General features: G+C 32.2%; 2 protein-coding genes across 2 annotated transcripts; one reads left to right on the top strand and one right to left on the bottom strand.

Moving 5' to 3' along the window:
• The first annotated feature begins 1,907 nt into the window (after positions 1 to 1,907).
• On the top strand, positions 1,908 to 6,627 carry LOC123897652 (aspartic proteinase 36-like). The gene is made up of 10 exons (XM_045948368.1): positions 1,908 to 2,482; positions 3,102 to 3,231; positions 3,315 to 3,565; positions 3,670 to 3,897; positions 4,598 to 4,760; positions 4,905 to 4,978; positions 5,075 to 5,171; positions 5,774 to 5,840; positions 5,988 to 6,059; positions 6,178 to 6,627. Exons 1-10 carry the CDS (start codon positions 2,250 to 2,252, stop codon positions 6,342 to 6,344), a joined length of 1,482 nt encoding a protein of 493 aa, XP_045804324.1. The 5' UTR covers positions 1,908 to 2,249; the 3' UTR covers positions 6,345 to 6,627.
• Positions 6,628 to 7,690: 1,063 nt separating this feature from the next.
• Positions 7,691 to 11,897, bottom strand: LOC123897653. Its single transcript, XM_045948370.1, has 8 exons — positions 11,634 to 11,897; positions 11,497 to 11,537; positions 11,317 to 11,380; positions 10,343 to 10,531; positions 9,526 to 9,597; positions 9,061 to 9,239; positions 8,849 to 8,967; positions 7,691 to 8,127 (listed from the first exon to the last, which is right to left on the bottom strand). The coding sequence occupies exons 1-7, from the start codon at positions 11,775 to 11,777 to the stop codon at positions 8,853 to 8,855; spliced, it is 804 nt and encodes a 267-aa protein (XP_045804326.1). The 5' UTR covers positions 11,778 to 11,897; the 3' UTR covers positions 7,691 to 8,127; positions 8,849 to 8,852.
• Positions 11,898 to 12,275: the final 378 nt, after the last annotated feature.

Raw genomic sequence — 12,275 nt, 5'->3', positions numbered from 1 at the left:
TAATTTCTTATAAAATATAAATTAATATCCATATTTTACAATTTTTTAATAATTATTTTACTTTAAAATATTATAATTTTAGTATAATTTTGATTTTTTTGATTATGTAAATTATAAAATTACCCTTGTGAGAAAATCACATGTATAGTTAAAAATTAATTATTTTATTATTAATTTACTATCAAATTATTTATATTTTATTAATTTTCATTTTTTTATTTTAAAATATATTTTATAGAATAAATCAGTAAAAAAAAAAATTATCCTATCCTGCTGGTAACCCAGCTCAAATTCAGGATAAAAATTTTAACTAGAGAGACAGGATAGGATAAGCTACAGGATTAACTTATCATATCCTGCTGTGTCACCAAACACTAGACTGAAACAAGATATGATACAGTTATTCTATCCTGTCTTTTATCCTGTGCACCAAACGAGCTCTTAAGGTATTACTCAAATTATGTCTTGTGCAATATTTAGCGAACAAAAAATTATTTTAATATTTTAAACAATTGTACAGAGGACAAAAAGTTGTACTATGATTCAGAGTGGACAATAATTTTAGTTGTTGTCTAATGTCTTAACCACAATTTGTCAAGTATCAAGAAATAACTTTAAAATCAAGTAGACTATAACTGAAGGTATCATGTTCAATACCTTATATTTTAGCGGATCCAACGGACTCTTAAATTTTAAATTCATACTTCATAGTACTATTAATTTTCTTTTGTGGTTACAAAATAATTATTCGTACATCAATTTGGTGGAAGTACATGAATTAGGCATAGCTTAGGCATTCGCATTCACATTCACATTCACATTCACCTGCATGAATTTGACGTACGCATCTTCAAAAGTCAAAACTCAGCGGAACATTCTTTTTAGGTCAAACCAATAGAAAATTCCAACAAGTTTTCAGTGTTTTTAACCAAACAAGGAGAAATTAAATATCAAGCTATCTCTATTTAGGTCCGGCATTGTTTTTTAAGGAAAAAAGAAAAACTCATCAAGTTAACGTATTAAATTTGTAGCGTTTACTCTTTAATCATTTAGTCTTGTTTTTTATTTTTATTTTTTTTAGAATCATTTAGTCTTGTTTTTTTATCTTCAGTCAATGCATATGAAAAAGATTATTGGAGTATTAATTATCTTGAGAGGATTAATTTGTGCGTGTAATATACTTTTAATTTACCACAAAAAGTGTCGTAGTAGTTAATAAAATTAGTTGTTAAAAAGTTCTACATCAATTGTAAGATGATTTAAATATTTATTTATAAAATAGAGACTATTCTCAACTTATAAACCAATTTTATAGAATTGACTTAGACCAAACTCTATGATAGAATAAAATATTGGTTATAATTGTGTTATAATATTTTCCTCGTAATTACGACATACCCATATGGCTAATGCTACGGTGGACCACCTCACAAGTGGTCCACCGTGGACAAGTGATCTACCGAATATGAATTTTACAAAATTTATTATTGGATTGAAAGTTTATATCATATAAGTCATCCATAATTTTTTTTGAAAATCATTTGATACGTTATTGAGGCCCATCAAAATTTATGTTATTTAATAAACCGTTAATCTTGATGTGTCTCAATAACATATCAAATGATTTTCAATTTTTCTAAATTTTTCTATAGATGATATATATGATCTAAACTTTCAATCCAATGGTGGATTTTGTAAAATTCGTATTCGTTACAATGTTATTCGTGACTGGTCCACCATGAACCACTTGATGAAGTGGTCTATATTAGAATTTACCTATATCATAATTGTAAAGTTGAGTCGTGTACATATATACTCGCTCCGGCCTTATTTATAAGTAAAATTTACTTTGTAGATTCATCGAACAACAAATGTATTTTTAGAAGAAAAACGCGTGGGAAGGAAGCACATGATGTAAAATGTATGTCAAGATTGGTTAAAAGCAAAAGAAGAAATAATAGAGGAAAGGACACATAGTGCCAACCTTACGTAATCCATAGTTGAATTCAAAATCTTCAAACTTCGTTTCTAACTTCACAACTCTTTCTTTCTTTCCTCGCAACACTACAAACTGCAATCACAATGATATATACAACACAAAACAACATTCGTTATTAACAACAACAACAACCTTAAACTATTCATTCCCTCTACTCTTGTCTTGTTTTTGTAGATAACTATAGTTATACATAATACATATAAACATAATTAGTAACCATAATTATAGTTAAACCTTTAATTAAACCAAGATGATGCGAATTGTGGCGGTTATCTTTATACTCACTGCCGCGTTCTTATCTACGGCGGTTATTTCTGGATCGCCGGCGACACTTACATTAGAAAGAGCTTTTCCGACGAATCACGGAATTGAGTTGAATCAGCTCAAAGCTAGAGACTTGTTAAGAAATCGGAGAATTTTACAGTCTTCAAACGGTGTTGTTGATTTCGATGTTCATGGTACCTTTGATCCTTTCCAAGTTGGGTAAGTAATTCAATTTCAATCCAATTTCACTTTTTTCGTTTTGGGTTTTGCTTTTTCTGTTTTGGGTTTCGTGTGGTTGAATCAATTCTAAAGCTTTTTGTGATTTTTGGTTGATTCTTGAGTAATGGGTTTCTTAATTCGTTTAGAAATTTTAATCTTTTCTTTAATTTCTGTCAATATTTTTTTTCTTCCTTTTGTTGATCAATTTATAGTGTTTCTTTGTTCATGATGTTTCTCTTTTTGTTAAGTTATTATTATTAGTAAAAGTTTAAACCAAAGATTGCTTGATTTAGTTTTGTTTTGTATGGCTATCAAATTTCTATTTTTTTCTTCTTTTTTTGGAAACTCTGATATGGCTTCTAAATTTGTTTCATAATTTCCTAGAAGTTAGTTTTTTAGCACCTGACACTTCATATTATTACTAGTGTGTCAGTGTCGTGTATAGTGTCAGTGTCAGTGCTTATTAATTCAGATTGATACAGGTGGTTACATTCAATAATTTGATTTTCTCGAGTGTCAGTGTCATGTCTAGTGTCCGTGTCCGGCTTATTTCTTCCCCTTTGATTTGAATTCTATCTTCTTTTTGTGTGTTTGATTTGAAATTAATGGATTATTTCAGGCTATATTTTACAAAGGTGCAATTGGGTACTCCTCCGGTTGAATTTTACGTGCAGATTGATACCGGCAGTGATGTTCTCTGGGTCAGTTGCAGCTCCTGCAGTGGTTGTCCACAGACAAGTGGATTGCAGGTAAATTCAGTTTTCTCTAGTCATTGATTTAGTATATGTTTTCAAATAGTGATCAATATAATGGTTTATGGATTTTGTTGCAGATTGAGCTCAACTTTTTTGACCCCGGGCATTCATCAACATCATCATTAATCTCTTGTTCTGACCGAAGGTGCAGCAGCGGTATACAATCATCAGATGCAACCTGTTCCAGTCAGAACAACCAGTGCTCTTACACTTTCCAGTATGGAGATGGTAGTGGAACATCAGGCTATTATGTGTCAGATACGATGCATTTGGATACTATTTTCGAAGGATCCGTGACTACAAATTCTTCAGCTCCAGTAGTTTTCGGGTGAGTTTTCATGTGCCTAAAATGATTGATACATAGCATTTCTCACTTTTCATGTTAATTGGTTTAATTCAATCTCGGAAAATGTTGCTTTGTGAATCGAGCAGTTGTAGTAACCAACAGAGTGGAGATTTGACAAAATCTGACAGAGCAGTCGATGGTATATTTGGATTTGGTCAACAGGAAATGTCTGTGATCTCTCAGCTTTCCTCACAAGGGATTGCTCCTAGAGTATTCTCACATTGTCTTAGAGGAGATAGCACTGGTGGAGGAGTATTGGTTCTCGGTGAGATCGTGGAACCTAACATAGTTTATACTCCACTTGTTCCATCACAGTAAGTCTTCTCTTGAAAATAAAATTGCTACATGTTAACAATCCTTCGATCAATAAATTTTTTTTTGTTGTTAAGTTCCATGATGATGGCAATCTTAGTTATTTGTTAAACTTAGTGAGTTATTGTAAATCTGCGTGCTTGTTCTTTGGAGCCTAAACAAATGCTCGTGGAAGTCTTTGGAGCCTAATAATACATCTAATCAATATGTTAAAATGCAGTTTCTATTTGCCAAAATTATAGTTTACAGCTTATATGTTAGGAATGTACTTGTGAAGAATGAAATGCCTAGACGACGGCACATTTAAATTTGGTATCAATGTACTGTTGTGAAAGTGTTTGAGTTTTGTCATCTGCCTCGGTACTTGCTATTAGAATAGATGATTAGTGCCTTGAGCTATGCTAAATGCTAACGCTAAATTTAATCGGGGATCAAATGAATCTATTTCATATCTGGAAAAAAGGTTAAATCAGAAAGAAGTTGAAATCATCCCTTCATACCTGAAAGGAATATAACTTATGGATTAAGAATAGCTTATGGACAATTTATTATATTTATATAGTTCATGGACCAAGTAGGACAGAGAATGATAGTTTAGGGACCAAATTTAAGGCTTACTTTAATTGTAGTCAAGTGTCTTCAAAGATTGTCCATCTAAAAAGTGCTTAGTTTAGCTAATTGCACCTTTCATACATATTTCAGGCCTCATTACAACTTAAATCTACAGAGCATCTCTGTCAATGGCCAGGCATTGCAAATCGATGCATCAGTTTTTGCAACATCAAACAACCGAGGTACCATCGTTGATTCTGGAACAACTTTGGCATACCTTGCAGAAGAAGCTTATGATCCGTTTGTTAATGCGGTGGGTTTCATTCAATTTATCAGTAACATATTAACATTATGTTGCTTTAATGCTTGATGTATTTTAATTGGCAATCATGGCATTATTTGCTTGGTTAGAGGTTTATCAAACATTAATAGCAAAGTGATTCTTTTACTACTGCAGATTACTGCTACGATACCACAATCTGTACGCACTGTTGTTTCCAGGGGAAATCAGTGTTTCTTAATTACTAACAGGTTAGGCTGAACACTTCATACATCTTCTATTTTTCTGGATTTCTTATTGCCAATTATGCTCTTTTTCGCTAACTCCTTTCTCATTATCGTGCTTAGTGTCACCGACATTTTCCCTCAAGTGAGTCTGAACTTTGCTGGTGGTGCATCACTGGATTTAAGACCACAGGACTACCTTATACAGCAGAATTCTATTGTAAGTATTCAAGCTTCAATTTAATTTTGTTTTTCATTTTTCTGAGGACCGATTTGGATGTCTTATTTATTTCCAAATATATTATTTTAAGTCAGATAGAGTTGCATTTGACAATTATTTAGGAACTGCTGCCTAATGTTCCTTTGTGCAGGACATTACATGATAACTTATTTTATTGAGCGAAAAATTTATTAAGGCATAGGATACTGCCAATATTATTCTCGAGTAAAACAAACTCCATTTGCAATTCCAATTTATTTGATTGAATTTTCCTTTCTTATGCTTGCTTGCTCTTTGTTGAGTCGAGTGCATTATCAGGAAATACAAACAAGGAAAGACAACTTTTCCTGTATTTCTCATTATATGTCATTTACCAACCAAAATATGGTACCTTTAGAGTGTAGAGACTAGAGAAAGTTTTAACACATGTCTCAGATACTTCACAGAAAACTATTGGATATTGTTAATGTTGACAGTTGACAGTTTTGGTTACATTTACATGCACTTTGTTTTCGGTATTCAGCTTATGCTTCACTTTGTTCCGTTTTTATATACCGTATGTTATCTTACTAATTGCTACGATGAACCAATGCATGTTACAGGGTGGTGCAGCAGTGTGGTGCATTGGCTTTCAGAAAATCCAAGGTCAAGGGGTGACAATTCTAGGAGGTATAACCCCATATTAACCTACGATGATATCAATTTAAAAATTAAAATATCATTTCTTGTACTTAAATTATTGTTCATAATCTGTTAAGGATATTTTCTTCAAGAGTATTATACTATTACTAACAACATCACTTTGTGTTTTGGCAGATCTTGTATTAAAAGATAAAATTGTTGTTTATGATCTGGCCGGTCAACGAATTGGATGGGCTAACTATGACTGTAAGTTTCAGCTACAGTACAAGAGATACATATAGTGAATTTCATAGAGCTATCTTTGTTTATCCTCGATGTTACATTTGATTCTGATCACGCTGTTAATTTAAATTCAACAACGTAGGTTCTTTGTCGGTTAATGTCTCTGCAGCAATTGGCACCGGCAGAAGTGAATTTGTGAATTCCGGAGAGATAAGTGGAAGCACTTCTTTACATGACGGACTTAAGTTGTCAAAGACAGGGTTTTTGGCTTTCTTTGTAACCTTGATTTGCTGCTTTGTGTTTTTATAGTATTTATTTATGCAGTGTGAGATATAGATATAATATTCTTTTTCCTATGTATATTCTATTTCCACTGTATATTTGTGATAATTGGAGAGACCACATAATATTTTCAACATTGTTTGTGTTGTGCCTCATTTCTGCACAATAGGTTTTTCAGGTTTAGGTTTAGTTGATTCTGTAGAATCTAAGCATTAGTTACTCATCTGTTACTTTTCAGCAGTTTTGTAAATTACTTCACAGGATTATTGATTGAATTGCTTATACAAGTTATATAATATAGTTTTTTTTACCCCCCTTGTTAAGTTAAAGCTTAAATTCTGCACATAATGACTGTTGTAAATTGCATCACACACTATAATAAATCTCTGTCATCAATTTGAGATCAGACGATTTAGATCACTAACTGCAGAGCTTAGTTATTGTAGGAAAATTGATCTCCTTAGAGATGTGGTCTAGATAAAAGCAAAGCGGATATGATAATTTCTTGTGACAAACATAGAGCTCATGTAAATCAATAATAAACCACCAAAAAGCATCTCTCCGAATATAGAGCTCATGTCTCCGAAGGTGTAGCTTAGTGGTAAAAGAGTTGAGATGCCGAGGGAGTTTAAGTAGGAGGTCCAAGGTTCAATATCCGTTGCTAGTATTTTTTCCTCTCCTCTAATTATATACTAACAACTAACATTTGCCTATAAAAAAAAAATGAATAAACAAACAGAAAGCAACATTGGAGTTCTTTTTGAAGTTCATAAGGAAGGCACAAACATAGGAGTATCAGATCCAACACTTTTTGTGTGTGTTGTATGTATGTCTTTTGCTGCTTTTGAAGTTGGCATTGCTTTGAAGGAAATGCTTATATCCTCAAGTAGAATAGAAGTCTTTAGTATCCTTTGGCTTTGAGCCATACCTTTCATATTGCACCCATCTCTTATGGAAGCAAATAATAGAGACAAATTCTTCATGCAGAGCTAGATTTGGAATTAGGATGAATATATGTTTGGGGACATTGTATGGAGGGTACCCCCACATGGAGCACTAAGCCTCTTTGGAAGTTTGGAGGGAGAGGAATTAAGGGCTATGGGAGAGACTGGAGAAGAAAAAGATAGAAATCTCAAAGCTCGGGAAGGCTTTGTCACAGTTATGCCTAACTGAGAAAAAAGTTCAAACACCAAATTCTCTATTGTATTGTACTTTGACATTTAATGAAAAGAAGTAATAATCCCATTGTATCAAAAATAGAAAAATTCGACTGTTTCCGGAGAGGTCACTTGGTTGAGGATTTGTCCTTCAACCTTGAGGAACTTGGTTCGAGAGGAAAAAAAAATAGAAAAATTCACCATGTCATGTAATTCTTGAGTTTTTCAAATATGTTTTGTGATAAATAAATAAAATTTAGTTGTCTCATGTTACTTATGTTTTAACATTAGAGAATAATAAAAGTGTAAAAAAAGCTCTATATCTATTGACATAAAGGAAGTGATACCCTCTACATCAGCCACATTATGTAGTGATCATTACAAAAAAGATGCATCCACATGGATAATCTTCAGGCCTAGAGCAACACTATGATAGTCCTAAAATTGTGTATGCTTATTTGAATGAATTTCAATTTATAGCTAAAAAATTAATTATTTATCCTCACACAGCTAACTTGGGTTACAAGTTTCCTCCTCCACAAGGTAGTAGCTCCATAAATGTTCCTTACAATTTAAAACAGCAAAATTTCATCCAACCTTGTTTATAATAGCCCAAAATTTCTGAAATACAAAACTACAGTGTAGTCTTCCACCTACATAGAAAATAAAGAATTTCAAACAAGGAAAACACAAAATAAAACAAATAGGGATGATAAGTGAAGAGAAAAAAATGATTTGAAGAACTTTTCTGTGACATGATATGCCGCAGCAACGCATATACTCCCTCTAGTCCTTATTATAAGAAAAAAATTGTTTTTTTAGATTCATAGAATGTTTGATGTACCTAGTTCATGATATGGACTAGATACATCAAACATTCGATAAACCTAAAAAGTAAACTTTTTCTTATAACAAGGATCAGAGGGAGTATCTAGTAGTCTTATGCGTATTATACATGCAAGTCATATTTTGATTCGATACAAAACTGAACTCAAATGATATGAATCTCTATCGTGTATCTAATTTAGATATAAATCTTATTATGAATCCCTATTCTCTATGACGAATTCCAATTCATTCTAATAAATCACTACCTAAACTTAGTGTAGCCAGCCCATATTTTTGTCAACTTTGTATAGTTAGCCACATTTCTTTCGGAATTTGATTTACGACTTAAATTTTTCATTATTTTGAAGTTCATATATGATATATCAGCTTATAATTTTGCTGTATTACTTGTTTTTTCTTAGAAATGTCATATTTTTATTGGTAACGTGTCTTACGAGTCATAATAAAATTCAATTCACAATTCCAAAAATAGATCTACCACCAATTCACAATTTGAATCTCAAATATAGAAAACCATGGTCTTACCTCATTACTCATTTAGAAGAAGTGATGTGCAAGAAAGAAGGGAAGCAAGTTCATCTTCTGTTGCCGTTCCAAATCCCTGCCATCTTACTCTACCAAAACTATCTAGGAGGAAGATATACCTGTGAAGATTAATGTTAAAAACTATAGTACTCATAACTTCATTTTACTAAGAATGGATGGTATAGTGTTTAAGCAAGTAAACACTTTTATACCCGGTGAGGAGATTCAGAATCTTTAATTCTTTTCTGAAATAATAGTGGTCACCAAATGAATACACTATTTTCCTTTGAAGTGTATCCTTGCTTTCATTTTGATTAGGTTTCTTCATTGTCCACAAAAGGAGACGTTTTATAGGAGCCCGACATAAAAGCCATGAATCTATAAATGATACCTGATAGAAAATGCAAAAACTTCATTTTTAGTTGATCACTCAAAAGGTGAAAAAAGAAAGAGGTAATAACTGTTCATTTGGATAATAAAATCAGAGATAAAATTTGGAATGGTAATCTTGGTTCTGTCAAAATTTGAATTGAGAATAATAATTTTTACATTTTGGAAAAAATTAAAGTTTAATTGATGTATAAAGACAATAAGAATTCTACTAAATAAATAGCTGATTGATATATCGCACTCAATGACGACAAAATGCACAATATCTCAGCAAAAGCGATTATTACCTGATATAAATGAGCATCTTTTGAGTTACCAAATGCTTTAGCAAAAGGCGCGGTCCAAGAATTAATCATTTCCTGTCATGGATATAGAAAGGAAAAGGAATTTTATTGCAGCAACAGCAAATCGAAATCAAAACAAAAACAAATAATTGTTATTGAAATGCCTAAACAACACAACAAACATAGTACAGTTCTTTTATCTCTTTTAATCCGATAAAAAAGGTATAAAAAGCACTTCTTCAGGGTTGAAATATTAGGCTATGATTGAAAGCAATATATAAATGATTTTCCAGACAAAAACAATGACTGTTTAGTCTGAATCACAAACACAAACAAGTAGTTTTGCATTGAATCCTTTAGTATCATATTTCTACCATTTCTTGTTTTCCCCATCTTTCTACTCATATTTAAACTCCTTTCACCATGGACAACAAAACATAAGCAGTGTTGTTAACCCTGGATCGCAAAATATAGTGGTTCGTTCAAATTCTGCTATGCAACAGTTCTTTTTTGAAGCAATGCAAGAGTGTTATAACAGACTATTTGACAACATTTTTTTGTACTAAATAGCATATCACGAAACAATAGTGTTTTGTTCAAATTCCACCGTGCTATAGCCAATATTTAACAACATTGAATAGAAGACATTGTTCAGATTTCGAATTGAATAATAAGATTACACCAAATGCTACCATCAAATGTGTTAATCATTTAAGATATAAATGGCAGGTGTTGGCGGCATTTGAATCATGAGCACACAATGCAATAGTGTAGATACCAATAAGTCATATCTTTACAAAACTCTGCTATGATTCATTACCTGGGAACTTGCTCGAAATGCCAGACAGACCAAAGATGCCTTGGGGACGAACGACTTGTCAGAATCATCTTTACTGTCAGAAATACGAATAGGAAGCTTCATTGTTTTACCATCTGAGAAGTGAACTTCGATATCAGGAAATTTCACAGCCACCATAGCTGGTATAATCACTTTATTAGCTACAGCAACCTGCACAACACAATTACCAATAAATGTCATACTCTTATCAGGTACCCTCATGATGTACTTCCGATCTAACCAACTCATTACTGCCACAGGTTAAGTAGATGATGATGTGCATGTATTTATCAAAAAATAATACACAACTGTTGAGACTAGCCTATCAGAGAAGTCAGTTCCAAGCATGATTTAACAGACTAATTCGGCAAACTATCTGCTAAAACTAACCAACTTAAGGATTTCAAGAGTTTGTTTTAACTTTATATAGGTTATGAGGTCAACTTAATTGGAACATGTAGCTTCAAATTAAGGGTAAAAAACTATCTTTATCCCTCGGTAGTATGGAACATTCCACATTACAACATGCTATTGAACAAAGAGCTTGCTTGTATTGACTTATTTGAACTAATCTACTGGCATAAACACTGGTGAGACTATTTGGGAAAGCTTACAAATATAGCTTATAACATGCCTGTAAGCTGCTATCAATTTATTTCCATAAACACTTCAGGATAGCTTACCAGAACAACTTATAGCTTATATAAAAACTGTTTGACTCTATTTTATCTTTTATTATAGAAATAGCTTATACATAAACACTTTTGTCATAAAAAAACATATACATAAACACTTAAACAACAACGCTTGTGCTATAAGAAGTTAATTAAATTGCTTATCCGAACAAGGTCAAAATATCAAACAATCAATGAAATAGTTATTTTCCACTAACAAACTGAATCCAAAATCCAAAAAATTATCATCATCAATTCATCATGATCATAAAATTGCAATACCTTACCGCCATGTTTCTTGTACTCAGCCATATCAGCAAAGTACCCCCTACTCATTTCATCATTTCTGCACAAAACCCCATCAACAAGTCAACACAAACACTTCACTACACCACAACAACTCAACCAAAAAAAAAACTTTCTTTACACAAGCCCATAAACAAAAACAACAAAAAAACTTACAATCGAGCTCGCTCTTTTGCAATTGCGTCCTTATTTACAAGCTGCACAATTTTCCCCCAATTCAACATAATTTTAACAAAAAAATAAAAATTAAATTTTTACCACATTTTGTTGTACCCATGAAAAGAAAAATGGACCTGGTGCAAATCGAGGAAGCGTTTGGGGGTGAGGCGAGAGAAATGGGGAGAATGGAGATTCTCGTTTTGCGTGGTGGGTATGGAAGCCATAATTGAATCTCTGACATAGAAACGTCGTCGTATGCATTGCTTCAAACCTTGCATCTTTGTAATTACTTCGATTTCGATGCGAATTATTTATACTTCGTCTTCTTCGTTGAACACTGTGTCTGTAACTAGCATTACTCCATGTCTAGGTCATGGTCACGCACTTTTTTGTTTTTATTTATTTTTTTATAATTTAAATTATTAAATGAGCCCACAAATTATCCTTTGATTGCTTAAAAAAAAAAAAAAATTATCCTTTAATAACTTCATTTTTTTGGGGTGTCAAATTAATAATTTAATTTTTTTTGACTGATTAATAATTTATTTCAAAAATTGTTTAGAAATCAATTTTCATTCTTAGACTACTTTTAGTCAGTTGGATTATGTGTGCTCACCAGAGTCAGAACATGTCTTAAAGTTCAATAAGCTTTAACAAAGATGCTTAGAAATTAATCACTAAACTTTGTCAAAAAAAAAATTATCCACTAAATAGATTCTCACATTGTAAAGATAAAATTTAAGTGAGTTGGATTTCATGAGTTCAACGGAATTATA

The sequence above is a fragment of the Trifolium pratense genome, linkage group LG7, assembly GCF_020283565.1.
Source record: "Trifolium pratense cultivar HEN17-A07 linkage group LG7, ARS_RC_1.1, whole genome shotgun sequence".
Classification (NCBI taxonomy): domain Eukaryota; kingdom Viridiplantae; phylum Streptophyta; class Magnoliopsida; order Fabales; family Fabaceae; genus Trifolium; species Trifolium pratense.
The sequence above is the reverse complement of the archived record's forward strand: the minus strand, read 5'-3'. Positions and strand labels throughout refer to the sequence as shown.